The 26,707-nt window shown below is 36.9% G+C and overlaps 2 protein-coding genes across 6 annotated transcripts in view; one reads left to right on the top strand and one right to left on the bottom strand.

Moving 5' to 3' along the window:
* The window catches only part of LOC143915487 (uncharacterized), a 108,068-nt gene extending 96,486 nt beyond the window's left edge, over positions 1-11,582 (top strand). For both annotated transcript variants that reach the window (XM_077436163.1, XM_077436164.1), the window contains exons 9-15: positions 929-1,085; positions 1,157-1,590; positions 6,171-6,322; positions 6,399-6,698; positions 6,783-9,502; positions 9,583-9,715; positions 9,806-11,582. In XM_077436163.1, coding sequence (XP_077292289.1) covers positions 929-1,085; positions 1,157-1,590; positions 6,171-6,322; positions 6,399-6,698; positions 6,783-9,502; positions 9,583-9,715; positions 9,806-10,117 — 4,208 coding nt within the window. In that variant the 3' untranslated portion in view covers positions 10,118-11,582. The remainder of the gene's footprint in view (positions 1-928; positions 1,086-1,156; positions 1,591-6,170; positions 6,323-6,398; positions 6,699-6,782; positions 9,503-9,582; positions 9,716-9,805) is intronic.
* Positions 11,583-11,592: 10 nt separating this feature from the next.
* Positions 11,593-25,565, bottom strand: pps (protein partner of snf). 4 transcript variants are annotated; one of them, XM_077436159.1, is made up of 18 exons: positions 25,383-25,565; positions 22,803-22,958; positions 22,562-22,711; positions 20,539-22,486; positions 20,270-20,459; positions 19,737-20,000; positions 19,262-19,657; positions 18,843-19,187; positions 18,609-18,761; positions 18,289-18,473; positions 15,402-15,662; positions 15,122-15,318; positions 14,933-15,039; positions 14,646-14,854; positions 14,348-14,555; positions 14,081-14,270; positions 13,789-14,003; positions 11,593-13,705 (listed from the first exon to the last, which is right to left on the bottom strand). In XM_077436159.1, the coding sequence occupies exons 2-18, from the start codon at positions 22,933-22,935 to the stop codon at positions 13,169-13,171; spliced, it is 5,688 nt and encodes a 1,895-aa protein (XP_077292285.1). In that variant the 5' UTR covers positions 22,936-22,958; positions 25,383-25,565; the 3' UTR covers positions 11,593-13,168. The 4 variants fall into 4 exon arrangements, with proteins under 4 accessions (XP_077292285.1, XP_077292288.1, XP_077292286.1 ...); XM_077436162.1 differs by having other exon boundaries at positions 18,843-19,148; XM_077436160.1 differs by having other exon boundaries at positions 25,378-25,541.
* Positions 25,566-26,707: the final 1,142 nt, after the last annotated feature.

The raw sequence follows: 26,707 nt of genomic DNA, 5'->3' as shown, positions 1-26,707 counted from the left end.
ATTTCCGTTAAAATTTAAAAAGTTAAATGACGCATCGTCGTTGGACTGAAAAAAATTGAATCTTCTCACTTTTCAATATTTTAAGATATTCTGAAAAAACTTCATTCGCCTGCAGCAGGTTGGTCATTTTCCGTGACCGCAGACCATTACGTAGTTTCTTGGTCATCAAATCATCCGTCACCGTCCGGAGGGCTGTCACGCAATCGTGTGCCCTCACCCTCTTAACGTATTTCATTTTTCACATTAAGCGACGCTTATAGCTCCACCATATTATTTTTATGTGTGTAATTAATATATTTCCAGCTATTTCGTTTAGTGTTCTTGAGCAAAATGGCGTCTATATAGTCTGCACGGTCGTTCAAACACACAATTTTCGTCAAAATAATGCAAATACTAACTACGTAGGATTTGTCATCCGCTGAATCGGTAATGAAGTTGCCATTCGTGCACGACGTTTTTCTTTTTTTTGTTTTCACCATGCAGATCGTGCGAATTGGACGCTTCTCAAAAACCCAAGAATCTTGCAAAACAATAAAGCGTACAAATGATAACGAGCAGATTTTATCTTCCATTATATCTCCAAAGTTCTTCGTAGAAACTTATACATACATATGTATATAATATAATTCTTTTGCCTAAATATACATGTGTATATTTTAAAACAAAGCGAGAAATTGAGACGTTATTGACTGTTGACATGCTTCTGTGATCAATCGCTTGTTTGATTTCATCTTCCGAATAAATATACATACCTATATGAAAGAATATCATTTTTTTTTTTTAAAAGAAAGCTTTTTCGTGGGATTGCTGTTTTAAAACTATTTATAAAATATGTATGTATACATAGATACATATGTACATTTACATGTATTGCTTCACATTAATTCAGTGTGGAATCATAATTTATTTTTTTATCTTTCCATTACAGATGACCTAAAGAAAGCGGCAGATCGAGTGGTGCAAGTGGCCAAGGCAAACAAATCCACCGATAACATATCAGTGCTGTTGATCTTGCTCAAAGATCCGCATAAGATCGCCGAGCAAGCGCAGCATATTCAAGTATACAGCGTCAACATGGACTCAAGGTACATATTCGATAAATTTTTCTATAATTTTCTAGTTTTTTTGATTTATAAAATTTCGAATTCGTTTTCAGCTTCGATAATTCGTCGTACAATGCCCAGAACAACATGTTCCACGTGAACTCGAACCAAGACGTGGCATTCTCCAAGGACGGACTCATGTTCGATCTGTCTGAAGGTATCAAGCAGCAGAATGGAAACGGCGACGAGGACCATGCCCCTGACGATCATTTGAATGGCAAAAAATTCACCAATGGCAAGACTGCAAGCGATCCGATGTTCGAAGAAGACGACGAGGACCTCGGTCCAGAGACCGACGTGGATGCTGCCGACGATGTGCATACATCTCCTAGCATGGAGGCCGCTAGGGCACTGGCCGAAGGTCACTCTTTAGGCCAACATGCCGATTTTTCCGAAGACGATGCCGAGTTGCAGACCAGGGAGGACGAGGATGTTGAACCGCACCGACCAGTCCGAGAGGAGACACCCACACCCCCTGCCGACACAGGTTGGTTGTCTTCTCAAGTTTCAACTTTTTATTTGTGCTTTAAAAAGTGATGCTAAAATATTATGTTGGATCTTTTATAAAGTGTGCATAAGTTTTTTTTACTGGTCGACTATTTTGTCATCCGATGTTTAGATATCAAACATTTTTGAAAATTATATGTATATATTTTTTTAATTTGACCATCTAAAGATCTATTCATACTATCCAACAGTCCACGAATACAGTGCAGCACAGTAGCTCACGTAACCGTCAGTATCTATTCATATTATCCAGCACCTCACGGTTCCGGCACCATTCAAGTTTTGGTCGAGTGCAAGGCAAAATCGGCTTTCATATACATTTCAGACCGTGACAATGCGGCGCAATATTGCTTGCGTCGTATTGTCAAGTCAATATTGTCACAATATGACTTTTGCGAAAATTTTCGTATGCGCGTGCACACCTTCGTTAATACGCGTGCACTCGCTACTATGACGTCACATCATGCGTAAATATTTCCAGTGGCAAAAAAAATGGGTTTGCTCGTTACGGCGACAAGTACTGCTGTATAGTAAGAATAGATTTTGTCGGCTACTGCTGTTACTTGCTGTTTGTCTACGTCTATTAATTTTTATTGTACACATATGAGTATTTATAATGAAGACGTGTCTGGTTGAAAATATACATATTTTCAATCATTTACTCACTTATTGGGCGTGATCCAAAATATTCGCTCGATTTTATTTTTTAGTTGTTTTTATTATTTATTTGTTGCATCTGTTATCAAAAAACATACTTACTCATTTTGTTTAAAAAGGAATTTCTCATTCATATCTACGTATTTAATCTTATCGAATTTGATTACAACATTGAATTTTGCAATCGACAAATTAAATATTTAAATTATTTAACCTAACTGAAACCTTATTACTTTCGATCGTACTCAATATATTTATTATACGTAGATTATACTTGTGTAAGCAAGGTTACTACATACATATAATAAACAAATCTACATTTCGGTCGGCGAATTTATCATTTTCATATGATAATTTACTTTTGCGCTTTCTATTTGACGGATAACGTGTATGTATGTACCTATGTTTGGAAATTCATTAATATATATATATATATATATATATATATATATATATATATATATATATATATATATATATATACATATATATGTTCAGTTGTTATATATTTTGACTAGTTGGAATATATTTCGTCTAACCCACGTAAGTTGATTCATATTGCGAATTACATTCAAACTAGTCTAAATTTATTACAACTGAAAATACAGATCAACTATAATTTGGTACCAGGTAAGATGGGGGGGGGGGGGGTGTTAAGTTTACGTGAAAGCTTCACTCGACTAGTAAATTGAGTTGGAAAGTCACATCTTCGTTTTGCTACATTTTTAGAGCTATCGTTATACGGTACTCATTACCTTAATTCTTAATACCTAGCAAATATTAACTCATTACTGAATTCTAAAGCATTCCTAAAAACATCAGAGCTGTCAAAACTCAACTAGCGCACATTGTTGAACGTGTATTTGCATTTGTAGAGTTATAATTTATGTACTAGTTGAATTGTATTCGAATATGAATGACCTAAAACGCCAATTGGAATATATTACAACTGAAAATGCACGTCGACTGTACAAATATGTACATATATACAAAATGATTGAAAAATATTTTATTCGTTTTGATATAGTAATTATTGAATTTGTTTATTTGTAATCAATCGAGTCGTGTCTAGCGTAGCATGTCATACAACCCGCATCATTTGACAGAATCAGCTGATCCATTGTCAACACGCGAATCCAGCCGATTTGAATGCGATCTGCGAGTAAGCATCGCGTGTCATTTATTTTTTATTTATATTTTTCATTGCATCGAAATCGTAATCGAATGAAAAGCGCATCGCTATTGAGTGTGTAAATCGGCATAAAGGTGCGTGAAAAGTGCGTGCGTGACGTTTGATAGGCGTGTCCGAGGGGTTGCGCGCGGTGGTGGCCCGCAAGTCGACGCGATTGCGCGTCACCGGGCGAGCTTTCGCCTTCGACCGGCAGGGGCGCTGCTCGCCGATCGCCGCTCGATGTGACTCCTCCACTACTTTCAGTCGCCGGCTGGGAGCGTCTCGTCCGAACGTCTCTCGCGTTCTCTCGGCAGCGCTCGCGCCTGCGCACTTCACTTCGCCCTCCGCACTCTGACTCCCCTCTCCCTCCTGCCGCCCCCCCTCTGCCCCCCCCTCTCCGTCTCGCCGCCGTCTCTTCTTCGGATCGCCGCATCTCAAACTGTGATGACAACACTAGTACGTGACGGTGACACTAACCCCTTCCACCGAAAACTTATTTTTTCCCCCGTGCTGATCTTGTGACGCAACGCGGAAACCGATTCCGATGTGACATGTGTGAATGTTTCGTTGCTAGTGTGGACTAGATTGTGTGTGCGACACTTCCTATTGATCGAAGATGTGATTCGTTTACCGTTCGATTGAGTAGATTTAATTATCGATTTGTATGCGAGAGACACCTTTTTTTATCTTTTGCGATTGCAACGTCGACTCGAAGATCATTTTCGGACGGGCGAATAAAAAAATTGCGCTCGGCTAAGTTTTGCCGAAAATATCACACTTTGAATGCTAGCATCTATTCGAAAGCCACACCCCGTACACCGATTTCTTTGAAAATGTGTATCGCCAATTCAAACTCGTCGTTTTATTTAACTCAAAGCAAGGGAATCGCATTTGAATAGATCCGTCAGTTTGCATTGTTATATAAAGAGTAATGTTTTGAATGTATTTTTTATTTTATTTAACTGCGTCTCATCACAGTTAATTAAATGATTTGATTAGTTGCATTATAGGCCGGCAAAATTAGAGGAGCGGATCTGGATGCTTTACATCCGATCTGGACCCCTAAAAATAAAAAATAAACATAAAAAATGAAAACACAAACACTCGCATTACCGTCTTGGTATCACAGGTTTGAAGACGAGTCGTCCTCTTGATTCTTGCTTTTCATGGCGACTCTAACAATACATTTTTATTTTATCTATATGTAAGTCAGCGGTTTCCAAACTTTATGCTACTACGCCTCCCTAAAAAAGAGGTTTTGTGATCATGCGAAATTTCGAACTCGAGATTTTAACTGGTTTAAACTCAGAATCGATCACTGATGACGTTTTCATGATCTAGAAAAAATGTGTGTCCGTGTATTTTTTGAACACTTCGTCCTATCATACTGAAACTTAGTATCGGCTACTGAAATTCTTATCGATTCGACGTTTTATGTCGTAGATTTTTTGGGGCCTAAATTTGAATACGCATTTCGCTTGAAAAAGGCCGATCTTGGTCGCAAGATACAATTTCATCATAATTTACAGCCATTTAAATCTACTGCTAGACGAAGGCCTCTCCAAACGATACGATTTAACGGCGACATTAATGTCACGTTAAACTTGCACATGCAAGACCGACATGTACACATTAAAATGTATTTTCACGGGTAGTAATAGGGTGAAAGCTGTGTGGATATGATCGATCAGATGGAGAGGTGAAGAGAGGCGATAGGGCGATAGGGCGATAGGGCGATGGGGTGATAGGGTGTGTCTGCGCTGCACAGTTGTAGTATTTGTGATCTATTTATAGTGTCCCTCCCGGCCGCATCGAAACGCCTGTTGATTCGTCTCGTCTGGCGCACGCCGCCGCACGACTCTGACCAGACACACAGTCGAACCGACACTTTTCGAACAGAAATCGCAGTTCGATAATCTCCGTCTCGCTCTTTCGGTAGCGCGCCGTCTCGCTCTCTCGGCCCTATCCGTTCCGAATGCATCGAGCGCTATTTCCTTCGTCATTGTACTCGCTACTTGCCGCACGCTGCACCCTCGCCACTTTCATTATTTTTAGAATTTGCATATGGAAGTCTTTACGCAATGTATGAATCGTGCAAAGATACGTTATGTTGTATGCATATGAAAATAATGATGACGATTTCGGCGTTCGCTTTGAAGGCCGCTCCAAAATAGCGGAACACCTCTCCACCTCTCGTCGGTCGCCGATTTGTACAACTTTTCGCCACACATACATATTCGAACGTGTTTTTTTTTTTTTTTTTATTTTACGTGTTACTTTTGCGAAGAGAAATGTTGCAAATTTGTCGTCGGATGTAGCTGTAGCTGTAGCTGGTCGTATTTGGTCGTGTTATGTTCGACGCGCGTAGTTTGACAGTGCTGGGCTGTTGGCGCGTTTCTCGCGGTCGTCGTCGTCGTCGTCGTCACCTGGAGGGCACACGCCCCGAGCTAGGCACTCCGCCCCGTTTCGTAGCCCCCGTTTGCATGTTAGTTTTTGTTTGTTGAATTTGATTTCGATGTTGTTTGGCTGTCGCCATTTCAATTGTGCAAAATGGCAGTCGCATTTCTCCATGCGTTTCTATTGTTTTAATTTTTCAAAAATAATACTGATTTTTGTTTTCGACCAATCGCGTCGTCGCGTGCTCTGTGATTGGTCTATAAAATATCACAGAATACTATGATTTATTTCGGTATTATGAATTGTATGTATAGAAGAACAATTTTCAATTGCAGGAATAGAAATTGCCGGAGTTTTGGTGGATAATGTAGCTGAAAGTGGTGGCGAAGAATCAGAAGACGAGTGGAACTACATTAAAGGAGAAGAAAAATCTGACCTGCTTGATTCCCAACTGTTAAATCAAGTAGCGTCGGAGCCCATCGATTCTGTATGATTTTTTTTACAATAGTCAAAACAATGTTTTCACAATTTGCTTTGTATTATTAATTTTTTTTTCTTCGCAGGCTATTGAAGTTTCTGATATTGTCGATTCAGAAGACAATATGAATTCACCGTTGAACCCGGAGGCAGCGCCTTTTGTGCCTGTGACGCCTACTCATGGTGGACTATCGCCTGATTTGTCCGCTATTCCATCTAGATTACTGCCGGATGAAGTTGTTTCTCAATCACCACAAAAACCTGTCCCCATGGACGATATTGTCATTCCTGAACCAAACGAATTCGAAAATGAAGTCTCCACTAGACTCGCCGATCTAGGAAATATCGACGATAAAGAATATTTGAATGGACATTGCGATAATAGTGTAAGATATTGAGTTTTTATAATATTCTTGATAATTTTTAATGTATATAGTTTGTTTAATTATTTTTTTTTTATCATTTTACAGGCTTTGTCCTCTCAAGAAAATCTTAAGGAGACTCTTCACGGTAATGAGAAACAATTATCAGACTATGCGGATGACGATATTGTTGAAACACCAATTAGTTCCACCAATAACTTTGTTGATCAAGCTGAATTTGAAAGGGTTCAAAAGGACACGACTGATTTCTGTGATGTTCAAGTAGCTTATATGCAACATGGCAGTCAAGCTTATGACGATGAAGGAATTGATGAAGAATTATTTGAACGCCTTAAAAATAAAGAACGAGATCCCATGAGCATGTCTTTCTATCAAGAAAAAGATGAAGACACGTGTGAAATGCAACACAATCCGTTTGACTTAAATGCTGTCCAAACTTTACCTAATGATAGTGATGAAGAGTTTGGAAATAATGAACCTCAGCCAGATAATTCGTTGTATGGTGTGAATCCGTTCGCTCAGAAGCAACCCGATGTTACCACAAATGAGATAAATGCAGCAATTTCTCACATTGATAATGTCGTTACACATGAAGGAGGCATGTTTGATAGTACAGAATTTGTAAAGCCAGAAAGTCCATTTGTCATGGAAAAATCTGAAGTTCAAATGCCCGAAGAATCGGATGATATCGTATCTCCCATTAGTGATAACGTTAGTCAGTTGACAGAACCAAGTGATCATGAAATTATTCCTGAAACTCATTCAGAAGTCATTGTAGAAGTCAATCAAAACGCAGCATTTTCGCCCGCAGTATCTCCTGCCCCGTCACCATATGAAATGGAAAAAAAGATTTGCGTGAGTCCACTACCAACAGAACCAATGCCAGTGGAAGAATTCCTAATTGATACAGTGATTTCTAAGGCAGAATCACCAGAATTGTTGGCACATTCTCCCCACGATTTAATTGAATCGGAAGATCATCAGGTATCTCAGATCCAATCCATGGAACCTGTATGCCAAACACCGGATCTTATCACTCAAACTCCAGATGTTGCGCGTTCACCTGAACCCTCAATTCCGATTGCACAATCCCCAGAATTAATCGCTCACTCGCCTGAGATTTTCGACTATCATTCGGAATCAATTACCCATCCCCTTTCTCAACCTCAATCGCCTTATCCAAATATGCAATCTCCATTGCCTGATGCTCAATCTCCATTGCCTGACGCTCAATCTCCATTGCTCGACGCACATTCTCCATTGCTCGACGCGCATTCTCCATTGCTCGACGCGCATTCTCCATTGCTCGACGTTCATTCTCCATTGCCTGACGCTCAATCGCCATTACTGGATGTGCAATCTAATATTCCCGCTGGTGAAGAATTTTTGATTCCAGAGAGTCAATCACCCGTACTAGATGTTCAATCTTTGGTCTCACCACCAAAATCACCAGCATTTGATAATCACACAGCATTTACAGACATTATTGCTGATGAAATATCTAATATCTCTACTAATATGCAAGCCGATGACACTCTTTTACAAGATGCTTCATTTGCCAAACATGAAATGGAAGCAGAATTGGCCGCTATTTCTAATGCTAACGAAATTGATGTAGATTTATTGGGACAACAAAATAACTTCGGAACAGACTTCTTAACTCAAGTAGAGAAACAAACATGTGAAATTATCGAATCTAATGTTGTTGAGAATTTAATCAAAAACGCAGACGAATTTATGACGGAAGAAATTTGCAGACCTCTTGCATCACATGAACAACTTCAAGACACATTCTCCCCACTTATTGATAGTGGAATTACAGAAGAACCTATTAAAACATTCACAAATACTATTGAGGATATGTACGGAGAATCAAAATTGGAAAATTATGAGCCAATGATTGAAAGCGAAAAAATTGTTCCGGTCGAACATTCACTTCCCACTTCTGAAATTGTACAACCCGAAGTTCAAGATATCATTGGTAGTGTTATTGAAAAGAAAGAAGAAAGTGAGATTGTTGACACCAATGTTGAACAAATCGAATCAAAGAACATGGTTGATTTGATAGCACCTCTGGAAATTGCTGCCGTAGCTGGAGTTGCTGCCGTAGCTGGAGTTGCTGCCGTAGCTGGAGTTGCTGCCGCTGGTGTTGCAGCAGCTGTAGCATCAGTCGTATCTGACGATAAAAAACCAGCCAAGTCAAAACCGACAACACCTGCCACTAAAAAGGCGACAACTACCACTAAAACAGCTGTTTCTCCAACAAAAACTCCAATGAAAAGCGCAACATCGCCTACCAAACCTGCAGTTTCTCCAACGAAAGCTGTAGCACCTAGAGTTGGTGCTACTGCTACTAAAAAGCCAACAACACCAATAACTAAGTCTGCATCTACAGCTCCTAAAGTACCAGCTGCTAAAGCTAAACCTACTACTACAGCCACTTCCCCAACAAAACCAGCACCAAAACTTCCCTCTAGCACTACCACTGCTGCTAAACCGAGACCTACTACAATGTCTGCTAAAACTTCGGTAGCTGATAAGAAACCGCTAACGAATGGTGATGTAAAGAAAGAAGTAGTCAAGAAGACAATAACAAGCACCATTACAAAAACTACATCTGCTCCCAAACCAGCTGCTTCTAGCACTGTTACCAAAACTTCAACAACCACTACAACAAGGACGAGCCTAGCTGGAACTACTCGTCCGACAACAGCTCCAGCTCGCACCACAACAGCACCTCGTCCAGCTCCTGCTAAGCCAGCTAGTGCTGCACCCAAACCACGACCAGCCCCAACACCCGCTTCTAGGTGATTGTCCTTTTTAACATTCTATAATGTGTTTTAGTATAATATAACAAGTTATAATTTTATTCAATTACTATTTTTAGGGCACCTACAAGAGCAGTCGGAGTAACAGCTGCCAAAGCTCCAATTACTGATAAAATGACCAAGGACACTACAAATAAACAAATTTCTGCTTCACGTCCAACACCAGCACCACGATCAGGATTAATTTCTAAGGTTCATGACGTTAAAATATATTTTAATGTTATTTATTTTAAATATCATATTTTAGAATGAAAATCTAAATAATTGTGATTGATATTTCAGAGTGGAACCAAAACGGCAACGAAAACGACAACGACTACAACCAAAACGACCAGTGCTCCCCAACCCATTAAGAGGCCATCCGGTACAACAACCAAGACAGCCGTAACTAAATTAAACAAGATTACGACAAAAGTAGTGGACAAGAGCGTAGCTGTTGAAAATCAGAATGGAACCTTAGAAAAATCTGAAAAGGAAGAAGTGATACTTCAAGAGGAGACGCGTGTAAATGGATCACCTTTAATTACAGATATTCCATTGAAAGAAGACTTAGTTCAGCAAATGGATGACTTAAAACCATGCTATTCCTATTAATTCGACATTAGACTGTGACTGCTATATGGGGGTGATAAGATATAATTATTTACTCTTAAGCATCCTTTCCTTTTTGATTTTATAAAAGAATATGATATGAAATTGAGATTTTTAAGGTTTCCTAGTTTATATTGTTTATTTTATGATTATTTGTTATAGCTTTAGGAATGTTATGTCTTGTAATTCGATGTAATTTTTGTGTGAAAGTTTTATTTGTAGCACTTTTGATGCACATTTCAATTTTTACTAGAAATTAAATGACACGGTTTATTACTGTATTCTCAAATTGTCACCCATATTAAATTCTTATGAGAAATGTCTTTGAACACTATGAAAAGTCTGAATTTATATGCTGATAATAGTTGTGATTTAGTTAATGTTGATGTGAAAATGGCTGTTCGCTTTGGTCTCTCCTGCATGTTTAGCGGGGGGTGAAGTATATTAAAAGAAACTTAATGAATTAAGATTTAAGGTACATTTATATATTGAGGTAAGCATTGAATTGAATGTGAGTGTTTGTTAATCGGTAAAATACCGATATAGACTAGTTTCTATACTTAACATATGTTACATAATATTTAATTGTTTCTCTATATTCATAAATGTCCAAAAGACTCAATTTTTTCACGTGGTTATTTTTTATATTTTAAAACGAAATTGAGAAAGCATTTGTATTGCATTGTTAAATTCCTGGCTTAACAGCTTATTGTATTTGTATTATAAAATATTTTATTGGATTATCTAATACTTTAAGTAAATCTAATTCAATTTTGCGCCTTAATAATTTTCATTATATTTCACTCTTCGCTTTAATGATTAACAATGTTTAAGTAATGAGAGTATTTTTTCTATTTTTAAGTTTTTATAAATATCGTATAATATTGTATACCACAAGAGACACTTGGACGTTCACGAAACTCTTTATTTAAGATTGATGATTTCTATTGCCAAACTAAGTTTGTTGAGGGGAAGGGGACAGAAGAAGACAGCACACCATGGTTTAAAAATAATATTAATCACAAATACTTCAAAATGCATTTTAATACCGTTTGTAAATTGGTCTTTTTTATTATGTACATAAATTTAGTTAACCATTCAGACTAAAAGTTTTTTATATGTATATTTTTAAGGTGCTATAATGCAATGCTGCCAGAGACAGAGATATAAAAAATGTACGTATTTAGAAAAATTACGCTAAAGTCTTTTACGCTTCTTTTTTTGAGGAAACCATCAAAGCTTTAGGAGTAGTTTCGGCATTGCATTCAACATTTTAGACATCATTACTACTATTATTATATTCTCAAATATAACATTTTGTCGATGGGTCAATTGACTTTTGAGGTTAAATAATAGATTTCAATTATTATTGAGATCAAAGTGTTTTTATTATCAAATTAGGGCCTTTTATTGCTAGCATTGATTTTCTGCAGTCTTAATTTATTACTTTTTGTATTATTATTTAATAAAAAAAAAAAGAAATTCAATGTATTGCCTTTATTTCTACTTGAACCTTACATATCACCTCACATCCTTTTAAAACTGAGGGTGCTATCCATAATTTCACGTTCAATAAACCACAGCCTCTCATTTTTATGGGCTGTGCTCCCCCTCCCCCATCCCTTTTTTATCCACAATGGCAACGGCAACTTGGGGAACACTAAATTGATGCATCACTCAATTTGGTACATTCATACCTACCATATCATCAAGTTGTTTCAGATGCTCGATAAACACAAAATACCACTATTTTGAACTTCAATGTCGTTAGTGGCCATTTTTACATCGTTTTAATATATCATTACGACTAGCCCCTCCCCCCAGTTTCCTGTGGTCTCGGGTTGAGAAACACTGATCTACATAGCTTACTCTCACGAAATCTGTTTGTATTCAGAAGCGCAACGAAAACTCAATAATAATAGTAATAGAAATAAAAATGAATGGAATCATTGGCGTGCAAATGCAGAGTAAACCAATCGCTTTTCCTGCCGAGTATATATTTTCAAATGAAAACGAACATTCAATATTAAGTTAGTATAAAAAGAATCGGAATCCAGTGTATAAAATAAAGGTTAATGAGGTGTGTGCGACAATTGTAAGGAAAATCACGACTAAATAAAAGTACACATTAACATAGAACTAATATATATTTTGTACATATTTTGGGGTGGTATATTGAAACATTGATTCATACCATTTAAGTTCAAATTATCTCTATAGACATTCTAATTCCAAATATTTGATTTAGATTGGGGGGAGAGGAGGGGATAATACATATTTTACATAAAAAATAATAATACATATGGGTATACGTATAAGCTTATTTACAAGGCAAATAATATATATGTTAAAAAATCGTTATATAATTCATATACATACATATAACAGTACATTATTATAAATGCTAAGAAGTAGTTTAATTACTTCAAATCTAACTTACAAAATCCCCTTTCAATAACTAATCTAAATAAATCTTAAAACAATAAAAACTGTACAAAAATTATTGAAGTTAAATAATAATAACTTATTGTTTTTGTAACCATTCAGAATAAACATTGAGATACACTTATTTTTTATTTATATGGAATTATTACCATAAAATAATAAAAAAGGGAATGTTATCAAATATAATTTGAAGTGTGCAGAAAGAAGTAGCTATTTCGAAAACTACTGTTATTTAATTATTACATAGGTTATACACATCAGACAATTCATAAATGAAATAACTAATTTTACTAGCACATGCTTCATTTGTATTTTACAGGGAATTTAAATAAAAAGCTCATGATATACTGGTATTTTATGTCTAAACAAGGTTAGCTTGTTAAAATTTATACTTATTACTGTTCTCCCAAGTTTTCATAATAAAAAACTACCAATTTGTTTTTTTCGTCAGAAGCAATCGATTTTTCAATTACATATTTATATTTACACAACTTAGATATGGTGGAATATGATACCACAATAGTGGAAATACATTCATACATACATAGTTATGTGCACAACTAAATGTTATACATCAATATATTACGTGTAAGACTAAAAACAAGCATATCATCCTTCATATCCAGGTGGTGGAGGTTGTCCATAGTCAAGTTTTTGCCTCTTAAAAGGAGGTGGAGGGACACTAGTATCTGTCATTGGTGGGGGTGGAACAGATGGAAGTGGAGGATAAACTGAAGATTTATTTGAAGGCAATAGTATTTCATCATCTGGTACCATACTAAGTAACTCTGCCTCACTCAATGTTGACAACTTACTAGTACCTTTGTTGGTGACATCCATTTTATTTTTAGCAAAAGTGGGAAAAACTGGCGTATTGATCATCCTCATATCAACATCACCAGAAAAACCTTCTTTATAATAAGGAGAATTCACAGAAGCAATAGAACTGGAAAGTATTGGTTGGGGTACGTATGCCTCTGTGGAACTTTGAGAGTCAGTTAGATCATTAGTTGGTCCTTGAATCTTTTTTTGTATGCTAGCTAAAATTTCTTGTAAATTTGACGGTAGTGAGATCGATGACAGCTCCGGAAGAGGATTTCCAGATGCTGACGGTGACATCGGACGTGATGGTGAATATGGTTCATCCTGAAATTTGAAAACGTTTGAAAGTGCATTCTTAATATAAAAAATAAAAATAAAAAATATATCAACAACAAATATTAAAATACCAAAGAATCTCCTGAAATATTTACACCCATATTTTCAATCTGTTTCTTTTCTTCCTCAATTTTTCTAGTAAGTTCGTCCATTTTACGCTGCAAATCATCAGGCGTTAGCAGATGATCTTCAGCTAATGGTTGTTTTAAAGTAGGAGATCGGGATCGTTCTAATGAACCACTATCACTACCACCAGGACTGTAAGGTTCATCATCATCGGCAGATGCTAGGATAAAATAAACAGATATAAAATTGAAAATTATTTTCGCCTTAAAAGATCATTCAACTATGTATTATATGTACCCAATGTAGCGGCTATTTTATCTCTCACTGTAGGCGACAGATTTGGTAAAAATGAAGGAAGTGGCATTCCTGAAATAACAGCTGATGTTGATAACGATGGTATTTTTCGTTTAGGACTGCTAGGTGGTGTGTAGGAGTTTTCAGTTGGAGGAGTATATGACCGATCACTTGAGTGGCCATGTTTTGCAATCTAAAAATTTATAAAAATAGCAGTGAATACTACATTATGCACACAAAACATTGTAACATGACATAATAATGATATACTTTTGACGGTACTGCTGATAAAGAGGTCAAATGAGATGCACGTTTTCGTCTTTGTTTAACAATTATTCCTAACAAAAGATGTGGTCTCATTTCTTCAAAACCAGGTCCTTGTACAGGCAATAGAACTGGTGGTAAGGGTAAGTGTGAAGCCAAAGGAAGAATGTAAAAATCTTTAATTCCTCCATTTCTTACACGGATAACTCCAAGCCTATATTCAAATTTGAAATTGTTATACAAAACTTTCAGTAACCTTTCAAAAAAAAAAAAAAAAACTACAATATTATGGTGATAAACTTACCTACTGCGGCTACTTAAATAATTGTATAACGCCATATACTGAATTTTCTCTTCATCGGAAGTGGATGAAAAACGCAATATTAAAATATCATTATAGCCTTGCTTTTTCATTTTACTTATATAATCCCAAACAGTATCAGGACTAATACGTCCGACAACATCGAATTCAGATTCTAATTCTTGAATTATGTCTTCACTTTGACCAGAGACCTAAGCACAAATAAACGTATGTTATGAAATACTGATATTACCATTGATAAAATAATGTAATATTAAATAAAATACTACCTCTTGAGCCGATACACTAAACCTTGCCACATCAACCATGTTAATAGTACCATTCCAGACCATAGAATCCATAGTGCTACTAGGTTCTTGGTCACTTTCGGTACATCCTATTTGTAAATGGGAATAAGAAATACATGAAAATAATTGAATAATATCTTTTGTACGTTACATATAAAGTTGACAACAAACCGATGAATTTTTGATTCGTACTTAAATCCGGAGTGACGGGAGATTTAGGGGAATTACTATTAGGCGACATCAAATCATTTCCAATTTCATTTAAATCGTCTGGTTTGCAATCATACAAAACGGGACTTCTTATATTTTCAAGTCCTATAAGATCCATTTTAAATTCATCTTTTTTACAATCTAAATCTTTTGGAATTCTAAAACAATTAAAATTTTGATTTTATAAACATTGAAAACGTAAATATGAAATCATAATAAAGAACTTAAAAAGGTCTCTCACTGAAGATCAACTGACTGTTTCTTTTCATCGTCAGTTTTGGAAGTAGATTTGGAATGAGATGAAATTCTAGATGAATCACTGTGTCTTCTAGAACTGCTGCTTTTCCTATCTCGGTCTCTAGAACTTCTACGGTGGTGGCTTCTATTATCAGATCGGCTGTCTTTTGAAGATCTATGTTTGCTGGATGAACGTTCACGTTTGGTAGTAGAATTATCGTTTTTGCTATTTGATTTTGAACTTTTGCTTGATTTACTTTTATGCCTAAAATAATTAAAATAAAATGCCAATGAGAATAATAAAATGTAGATTTTATTTTATTATTATAATACATAAAAATGAATAAATCATAATAATAACAATAACCTGACAGGTTGCCCCAATGCGTCACACCAGTCTCACAACAAAAAACAACAAAAACAAAGAAACAAGAACAGTAGATTAGAAATCATTCATCTCATTCAAATAGACGTGTTGAATCTCATGATATTAACCAGTTCATTAACATTCTAATCAAAAAGGTCTAAATGCTCATCAATCATACTAAGGAACCGGACAGCCTTTACAAGAGACGAGTTACCGAAAGCAGACCTTTTCAAAACAATAGGTTGAAAAAGTCGACGATGACGCAAAGCTCTACCACATTCAGGCGCCCAAAATTTAAATTCAGACAAAATCGAAGGGTTGTCAATACTCCAAAGAAGTATTTGGAAATGGCAATAATTATTTACGAAGATAGTGAGTCAAAGCCTAGGACACCTTGTAAAAAGGCAGTGGGAAATAAATAGGGGTAATATTTGTATTTCCTCATATAAAGGTATCGGTATATAACTGATAGTTCCGAAGGTTATAATACAATAGGGGACAGCGACCTTGAATAGGAAATAATATGGCACTTTGTCAAGCTGAATGGTAGATTATTATTTGGAGACAAAGCAATTCTAAGTCATTCTGCAAGCCCTCAGTCAGAATGACAGAATGATTGTTTTAAAAATCTTCAAGTCATCAGTAAAAAGGAGAAATCTAGAGTGATTAATTGATAAACCAGTATCATTAACATACAAAAGAAACAATAATGGACCTAGGTTGGACTCTTGCAGTACACCAGATGAACCATGATATTCATCCGATCGATAAATACCGCAAGAAACATACTGCTTTCTGTTCGTCAAATAATCGGTAAAACAAACGCACTACATTATCAGATAACCCAAAATTAAAAAAAAATTCGAATAAGAATGCCATGGTCAACCTTATCGAAGGTATTTTCAAAGTCAGTGTAAACAACGTCTACCTGCAGTGAAGAATCAAGAGATTTGCCAATTACTTCAGAAAGAACAAAGATTGGTCTGTAATTTCCAACCAGATATTTATCACCTTTTTTAAAAATTGGTGTCACTTTTTCATATTTCCAAAATTCAGGGAAGGAACAAGTTTTCAAAGAACGGTTGAAAAGGAACTTGAGCGGCTTCATGGGGCTCCTCTCGCATCCCTTCAACACAAAGTCAGGGAGAAGATCACGACCACTTGAAATCTTACACTTCAAACGATCAAGCCCACATTTAAATGTGTCAAAAAATTCTCTTGACACCCAGCGTAGGGCATGAAATACCAATAGCGTCAGCATCCTGAACATACGAAGACGATGGGTGGAAGACATACCCAAAATACCCTGCAAATCCATGAACAATTTCACACTCACCCTCAAAAATAATATTACTACGGATGGTAGAAAATTTATTAGGACAAACTTTACGAGATGAAATATTATATGTATATATCCAGAAGGTCTTTGGATTAGCAGAAATATTTTTTAACAATTGTTAATATATCGAGTTGATTTTGGTGGGCGAATCGCAAAATATACCGAAACTAATGAGGTTCCGATACCTTTCCATATCTTATGAAAAGAAAGTTTCCAATTGATCATGTATTATATATATATGACATGTGTGTATATATGTGTGTGTGTTTGTGTGTGTGTATATATGTGTGTGTGTGTATATGTGTGTGTGTGTGTGTGTGTGTGTGTGTGTGTGTGTGTGTGTGTGTGTGCGTGCGTGCTTATGCACGCATAATCATGCGCACATTTATGTTTACTTGAGGTGTGCGTGCATTCGCACGGCACATCTCAGGTTTTGTTTCCTACCGCATGCGCGCTTTATGTGTTCATGCGTTGTTGTTAATTTTGTACTTGGTTATGTACAGTGTGGTTTTTTTATTAGAACAGTGATGTGCGGTTGTTCTTGTGCGATATTCATGAACCATCTCGTTCTCCGACGAAAGGGTCTCTTGGACTGTATTCATCGGGGGGGGGGGGGGAGGGTGGCCTCATGTTGAGGGCTTTAAGGGTCAAATTCCGTGACCTTTAAAGCGGGCTTAGAAAATATATACATATATGACATCTGAATCAAACCATTTGGGAAAAGATCTTGGGTTGTCAGAAGGTTTATTCAGAAACAAACGATTAAACACACTATATAATGAATGATAAAATGCACCAACTGCATCATCAACATTTGTGTTATCAAAAACTCGACTCTAATCCTGAGACAACAACGAGTTCAACCTGTCAAAATTGATATTACCAAATATCCATCCAAGCTCATGAAGTTGTTCAGACGGCACAGAGCTACCAACAGATATAACGCTACAGCATAATTTTAAAACAAAGTTTAAGGCCTGGTATCAATTGTCTATGGCCACGAATTGAATGTCATCAAACAACTACATTTTAACAATCATTTCTGTTGGTAAATATCAAATCTAATCTGCTGTCAAATTTATTTACAATAGTATTTAATTGCACTAAATTATACAACTCACACGTCATTAACAAATGATCATTCATAGATATGTGTCACCAAATTTTATATATGACAAAGATTACCTGTAATGTTTATGATGTGAGGAATGACGATCATCTCGAAGCGTGGTAACAGGCGATGTTTGTCTACTACCACCTTCAGTCGACTCACCGCCAACATCAACCGATTTATTAAGAACTGATACGAGATCTTCCATGGGGACATTAGGATCCAATTCAGCCGTTCCTGTGGTTCGACTTTCCATCACCTATCAAAATAAAATAAAAATGTTTGTAACTAGTCGTCAAAAATTAAATAGTAATTTTAAATCCATGTCAGTATATAATGTAATGTGTTATTATTTAAAATATTCATGAACTTGATCGATAATATCACAACATACCTCTTCGCCTTTGTGCGTTTTGAGAACGTAGGTCTTATTGCAAGATAAAAGGTCAAGCTCAGACTTCTTGATGAGTTCCAATTGATGTTTCACCTCTTTATCTCTCCATTGTGCCAGTTCTTGACTAGCCAGCTCTTCGGGTGACAGCCGTACCTGAACATCACAAACACACAAATTACTACCTATTGTAGGTAGACTCGAGCGTAAATGTCACACTTGGAATAATTCTATTACCAATTGTTTAGGAGTAATGGAGCGATCGCAAATCTTTTGCCACAAGGTTAAATTTTTCCTATCCTTCAAATTGAACATGAGGGACCTGTATTTGGCCTTGTATTTTGCACCGACATCTTTGAACAAATCGTGTAACTCATACTCGGTATCGACAGAGAATTTGTGGATTTCCTCGTGTGTGAATTTTACATCCTTGGACTCCAACATTCGTTTACTGATTTCATCTCGCAAAGTCTTCTTGACGTTGTCCCGTATCGGTTCAGTATTATTTCCAAATCGTTGGGGAGTGAGAGAATCGTCTCTTTTCTGAAAGATAGTAGCAGTCGGTGATCTCAATGGATTTTGCTAGAAGGCAAAAGTTATTGAAAAAAACGCAACGTCACATAGCGAACATTCTAAAATAAAATTCAAGACGCTACCTTTTGCACTGGAGCTGGAGTTTTCGGAGTAGGTGGAGACTTGAGAGGTATTTTAGGAGTCTGAGGTCTATTCAACAACGTCGGCGATTTGATGGCAGTTGCAGGATACTGTGTAACCGACTTTGGTGACGATTTATTTAAACTGACAGTCTTTGAACCGGGAGAAGAAAATGACATCTTAACGTTGTCGGGGCCAAGTGTCAAAACCGATTGTACTTTGGGTGAATTCTGTTTCGGTTTAGATTTAGACATGTTCATAGTAGGTTTGCTAACACTGGTCCCAGGTTGGACCACTTCATACGTAGGATGTTCTTGTAACCAAGTCTTTAAATTGCTCGTCGTAGGAGCACTAGTGCCAGCTAATATTTTCCCAGTTTTCCTTTCGTATACAATAACCTGTAAAAGGCACAAATTTCGAATTGAGAATATAAACACTTCATGTATGGATGTGATCTTAAAACATTGATTCACTTACCCTAGTTTCAGGTCTTGGTTTATTTGATGCAGCGTCGCGAACATTTTTAGCATTGGTGGGTGCAGGCGGTGATGCAATGTTAATCGAATCTTGAGCGTGCTTTAAGATGCACGCATCACTGCAAAATATGCTGCTAGTACGTGCAGGTTTTTTGCAAACAATGCAAGAAGTACTCGAGTCGAATTGGCTCCCAGCTCCATCGGTGGAGAGACGTGACGGCCGCTCGTCAGCTTTCCCCTCGGTACTTTTACGCAGCAATAAAGACTACGGAAATCAATCAGTTTATATTTTTATTTAGTTTTCTTTATTTAAAACTAATGTTACTTAATTTATATTGCATGTGAGATAACTTATAGTGCTACGACAAAATGAAACAATTTCACATTTAGACTTTATTTAAGATAAGCTAAGTCGAATAGATATTACAAACAGTATTTGCCAACATGAAATGAAACGGCCATGGGATTTACTTCAAAAGGTTTTATTAAAATATTTAAACAGATAACAAATATCATCACAAAATGTATACAAACCTTGAACGAAGGATTGGCATGGCCCTTCTTTTTTACACAATTCGGACAGCGCCATTCGATACCCCTGTCTTCCATTTCCTGACCCATCGCTTTAGTGACGTTAACGCACTTACCGTGGAACCAATCCTCGCACGAATCGCAGCAAATCATGAACCTGTTGTTGTGCGGTTGCTTGCATATACACCACAATCTGATACAACCAATCAAACACGTTCAAAAACAAAAATACAGCATTTCAAACTCAATCAAAATATTGGCATCAAACAAACCTATCAGGATCATCTTCCGAATTCCAGCTTTCATCAGATTCGGCATCATCATCCTTTTTATCGTTTTGCACTTGAGATACAGACTTGGACTCAGAAGCCCTGTGTGATCTGCTGTACGTTTGCACTGGTTGTTTTACCGGTGTTGGCGGTTGCGGTATCAACTTGGACACATCTGGACTCGAAACGCCAGGATTTATCTCCCCAGACGTGTTCATCATACTCTTACGTTTCGACGATCGGGTTGCGGGTGCTTCAATAGGCGGTAAAATGATGACTCTTCCATTACTTCGAACTATTTGAATGGGTTCTTTTTTAACAATATTAACATTGACTGGAGCTTTTTCAATTTCTGGCATGATTTGCTGAGGGATATTGTGTTCGATTTTGGCCAATAGTGGTTGAATTTGTTTTGGAGCAATGTTGTTTACCTTTCCAAGGACCTGCTTATCTATTACTTCCTGCAAATTTTCCGAGCTTTCTACCAATTGAGCGACATGTCTGAGTAAATCTTCCGAGAGACCTTCCTCTTCGGGATGTAAGCCACCCAAGAGGTCTAAACTAGGCGATAGAGGTGCATTCAAACCGCCCGAGCTCAGAGAATTAGGACTCATGAGAACGGAATTGGTAACACTTAAAGCGTTTGGATCATGTTTGTCTAAGAGTGGCGTTTGTACGGTCACTGGTCCGAGGACCATCGGATCTGGTGAAAGCATTCCAGAATTAGTCTCCTGCAAGAGTTGAGCTAAGCTAACTTCGTCAAACGGAGACATAACATCCAAGCCTTCTTTCTGATTTTTATGTCGTCTGGTTGATATGTCGCTCATACTCTTGGTGACAACCTTGGTAGTATTAGTATTTGTATAACTTCTTTGGTCAGGTTTTGGTGAAGTAATTTTAGAAATGTGCATAGTATCGACACCGATTTTATCTGTGACATTCAAATATAACGTAGGCTGATCTGATTTTTTTAACAAACTGTTTATGATTTTATCGGGTGTTTTAGGTGGTTTAGAATCGGTTGAAACTCTGCGAATTACATCGGGAGATTGAAACAATGAAGTCATATCATTCAATAGAGCAGTATTGTGAGAAGATGGTTTTTTATCTTTTTTCAAAACAGACTTTTGATTTCTTTGCGCATCAAGTTTGGGGTCAGATTTCCCAAGATCTCTGGAGGAATCGCTGTCACTCAATTTCGTATTTAACAATAAAGGTTGCCTTACATTATCACTTCCTTTAGAAATGTCCATTTTTAGGAGGGAATTTTTCATTTTTTCATCCACGATTTTTTGAACATTGTATGATTTTGAAGTTTTTCTATTTCTGTTGGTCAAATTTTGATCATGTTCGACCATTTGAGGAACAGTGCTAAGCAATCCATTATTTTTAAGTTCTATTTTTCTACTCAATATTTTCTTAACATCTTTTTTAAGTAATGATTTCGCCCGCAAATTACCATCTTTGTTTGTGCCATCTATATTTAAATAATCTGAATCCAAATTTTGTTCAGCATCGTTTAAAACCTCATTATCACTAAAGTTGTCGTGTAACTTATACAACACAACATTTTCGTGATCGAGAGACTTCAACTGAACTTTATCAATGTCTACCCTTTTAATTAATTGTGTACTCTGTGACCCTGGACGTTTTACAATATCTGAACCTTTTAAGACTTCTCGTCCACCGCTTGAATTATAATATTGGACATTTTTTCCTTTGGCAATGATTTTATTTTCCAACACAGTTATTTTTTTAGAATTAGGTATATATTGTTTGTGTAAACTTGGGGAATAAGATCCAGTTTCTTCTTTGAAGAGATTTGAGTCACATTCTGAATTTCGCCTGCTTTGACTTGGAGAGGTAAGTGGTGTATAGCAGTGGTCATTTTGAAAGCCAATTAATGAAATCTCAGAACCAAAGAGATCTGAAACATATTCACTTTGGGAATCTAAAAAACGAAAAAAAACTATATAAATAAAATCTAAATTTTAAAATCGAATATTCACTTGAAATTAGTAACAACCTTTCTCGTTGGTGACAGAGTCGAAAAATGCATCAACCGTTAGATTTATGTGTGGCACTGACTCATCAGAACTGTGGTCACTAGCGTCATCCGGTTTTCCATCATCATTCATACGTACGATACTAACTGTAGCATTTTCATATTGACTCTCTTTACGAAAAAAAAAAAAAATAAACCATGTTATACGATAAGTAATAATAATATATCAACTCTTAATGCACGCATAGGAATTTTATCTCACCAAGTAACGATTGTATAGCATCTTTTTCAAGTGACACAGATCCATCTTTGTTAACTATGATAACGAGTGATTTGTCAGCGTTTGTAGATTTTCCACTCACATTTGAATAGTTGGTTACTATCGTGTTTGACATTTTAAAACAATCTCAATAGCCACCTGAAAAACATACAAGAATAAAATAAATACAATTATATCATATGATATAAAAATAACACGGTTATTTTTTTCCATAAATAAACTTTGCAATTAATCGCTCATTATATGTGTATGTATATAAGCTAATGATACTAACATTAGAAATACATTATGATTGTATTACGGCAAGCTTATTTTTATATGTTGCACGATTAGAATAAATACGTCACTTAAATAGTTACATATATGAATTTGATAGAAATGTTATCGTGTGAAATTTCAGCCCAGTAATACAAAGGTAGTTATCTCCTATGAACTAAACTGAGGTAAACAAGTTCAGCAGACAAAAGAAATTTTACAATCAAAATAATAAAATGTGGTACTTTCCCATTATCTGGAGGCATTTTAAAAACAAAATATATATTTAAAAAAAAATACCTATTCACTCTATTATCTACCAAAGATTGCGTGATATTCTTAAAAATATATAGGAATCTTGGCAGCAAGGATGTTGTGTGTAAGAAAACATGAATTGAAGCTCTAATAGTCTTGTCGAAAGAAAGTCAACATCCAACATAGAAATTGATTCAGCAAGTCTTCTACGATTAATTCAGTTCAGAACACTAGTGATGCTTTGTTTTGTCTACTACAAGAAGGCTTTTGACTGTGCGAAATGGGAGTGCATGTATGTGGAGGGTTCTTATAGAAATCGGTGTTCTGGCACACCTTGAAAATCTGGTAAAAAACCTATATCGGGACAATTCTGCATCAGAAAGAGTAAAGAGGCTGTTAACTTTAAAAGTCCACAAGGGTGTGCATCAAGGATGTATTTTATTCAGTATTTATGGGCAGTACGTCGTGAGAAGAGCGTTTGATGACTGGGAAGAAGGGGTAAAACCATATCCAATTTCAGATATGCAGATGGTATCAATCTCATAGCCAACTCTGAAGGGGAAATACTGGAAATATTCTGTCGTATTTAACTCGTGTGGAAGAATGGTCAATTGGATGTGAGACAGATTGGCTTAATGTTGAAACTGTTTTGGTTCCCCCTGTATTTTTATGTAAAGTGGAGATATAGACGGTGTGAGCTCGAGAATGGCAGAGAATAGACACTTTTGAGATAGGTGCTCAAAATGGATGCTTGGAAAATTAATTCCTCCATCCTGCAAGAGTTGAAGGTTTGTGATAAAATATTATCCATCTGTATTAGACATATCGCGAGGCAAGAGAAGATCTCCAAGAAGTGATCAGGTCAGGACTGCTACTGAGAAAACTTTAGAGGCATCGCAAGCTGTGGTATGTTGAGAGGTCTGGAGTATTAAAGAAGGGCTGTATTATGGAAATCAGAAGACGGAAAAGAAGTTTTATCAATTATTGTAACAATAGGTTAGGTTTTGTTTAAAATAAAAAAATATTGTGTTTAAAAGAAATGCCTCCGGATATGGAATAGTACCTAAAATTTGTAATTGGAAAACATATGTAGGTAATGTGTTAATTATTTGGTTTTAGGTGTAAATGAAATTAAACATTTATAAAAGTATCAAATTTATTTATTGAAACAAAAGAAACTAACGAATTGCATAAAATAATAATAATAGATAATACTTAATATTAGTGTTTTTATGTAAAGTGAAATTTGAAATATTTTAAAACCAAGACAGATTAGCCTTAACCGTCGCGCCTATTTTCAATACAAAGTGCAATAATTTAACACGAAAATGGATGCAAATAAATAATAATAAAATGTTTCAACACAATGGTATTCGTTTTACTATACGGACTCGGTATTTATAAAAAAAAAAAGAAAAAAACAAACAGAACAATAAAAAGGTTTATCGTCTAGAATTGAACTTGAAAACTGTATAGCGATTAGCGCGAAACGTTTGGCGACCAGTCTATGTGAGTGTATGCGTAAGCGTATGCGATTGTTTATGTCGAGTTTTATCACGACGACGTTCTCAGTTTACACGATATCGAATATGAAACTATGAATAGTACGTTTGATTGAAATCCGAGACGAGAAAATAGTACAAAGGAAGCGTGGGAAGGACTGATAGTGAGAAATAAGTCGAAGTTGACAGATGGGAGTGGAACGCGAAACGCGAATCTCAGATGGTGGTTGGCAGCCCTGTCGCCCGGACTCGACGCTGCGAGCGCCGGCTTTCGACGATCAGGAATCGAGGATCGAGGATCGAGGATCGAGCAGCGGAGGCTCTGATTCCCCGCTCTGCGAATCGCGAACCCACACGGCGCCGAGCGAGCGAGCCCGAGCCACAGCCACAACCACATAACGTACCGCCTCGCCGGTCGCCATTTTGATGTGGCAGGGCGGGTCGGGGCGAGGCGGGGCGGGGCGGGGGGGGAGCTCGTTCGATCGGCACGCGGACCGGGAGGACGGCGGGCGAAGAGAGGAGCGGGGAGGGGAGGGGGCGCAGACCTCACCGGCGAGCAGTCGGGGCGAAGCGCAAGACGGGGGTCGCCGACTAGGCGTCGGGGATCGGAAAGAAAGGGGGCGCGCGCTTGGGGTTGGCTGCGCGCGCCGCGCCGCCCATCGCACGCAGACGCCGACAATAATACGCCGCCATAGACAATAGACAACTCGCACGCGCACCACCCACAGCCCACAGCTCACAACCCACGGACCCACCCTCGACACCACTCCTATTCGACGATATGTTCAATATTTTATCGATTATCGCTCATCGCTCATGCGTTCGACCATTCGAATCTAGTACATTTCTACAAAAACGGGACATTTCTACGAATTCAGCGAAAATCTCACCGACTTAAAAGCTTCTTTGTACGCTAAAGCGGTTCGTTTCTCGCGGTCAGCACTTTTTACGAAACACAGTGCATAAAATAATTTGACGTCTGCTATTTTTTTGCTGGCACCGTCATTTTTACGATGAAACCTTTTTAAACAATCCGTTTGTTTATTTTATACACTTACTTTGAGAAGCGGCCACGGACATCTTTTGAAGGTTCGGAGGGGAGCATTTGCCTTTCCCCTAGAATAGGCCAGGCCAGGAACGTGCATGTTATTTGAAACTCTATGAATCGATTATCCTTTACGGCTTGTATTTACAGCTTGTAAAATGTATAAGATACGATCAGTATGTTATACATTTTGATCAGTATTATATTTAGCGAATTATCAATATTTTATACTAAATTGTCAGTATATATTTATAAATAAGCAATATCCAAGTAATTATTAAAGTGGTCGATTTAATCAGTATAATAACTAATAGATCGGCATAAAATATAAACAGTAATTATAATAATACTAAAAGCGTCAGCATGAAATATAAATAATCATTATTTCGATGAAAAAATGTCAGTTGGTATACTTCACAATCAACACTATCTACTCGCGTGATGTTGGCTTGAATATGATTTATTATTTAAGTATTTATTAACCTAATCTATCATAGCCTATAAATAAAACGAACCCTAACCTAACCTAACCTTAAATAAAAAAAAACCAACCCTAACTTAACCTAACCTAGCCTAAATAAATAAGTGTTGGCTGCTAAGATATGATATATTTACTTTCGCATCCAGTCCCACACATGCAACATTAAAAAAAGCCAAATCGAAACAGATAGTGGACCACGAGAAAAGTGGGAATGGGCAGGAGTGGGGTTCCCGGGAGGGCATGTGAGCGCGAGTGATTCCCGGCGACGCACTATCATCCAACTATCTAACCAGATTTTATATACATACTAGCTTTATAACCCGGCTTTGCCCGGGGCGTATATAAAAAA

The sequence above is a fragment of the Arctopsyche grandis genome, chromosome 8 (genome assembly GCF_051622035.1).
Source record: "Arctopsyche grandis isolate Sample6627 chromosome 8, ASM5162203v2, whole genome shotgun sequence".
NCBI classification, from domain to species: Eukaryota; Metazoa; Arthropoda; class Insecta; order Trichoptera; family Hydropsychidae; genus Arctopsyche; species Arctopsyche grandis.
Note: the sequence above shows the minus strand (reverse complement) of the source record. Positions and strands in the feature narration are given on the sequence as shown.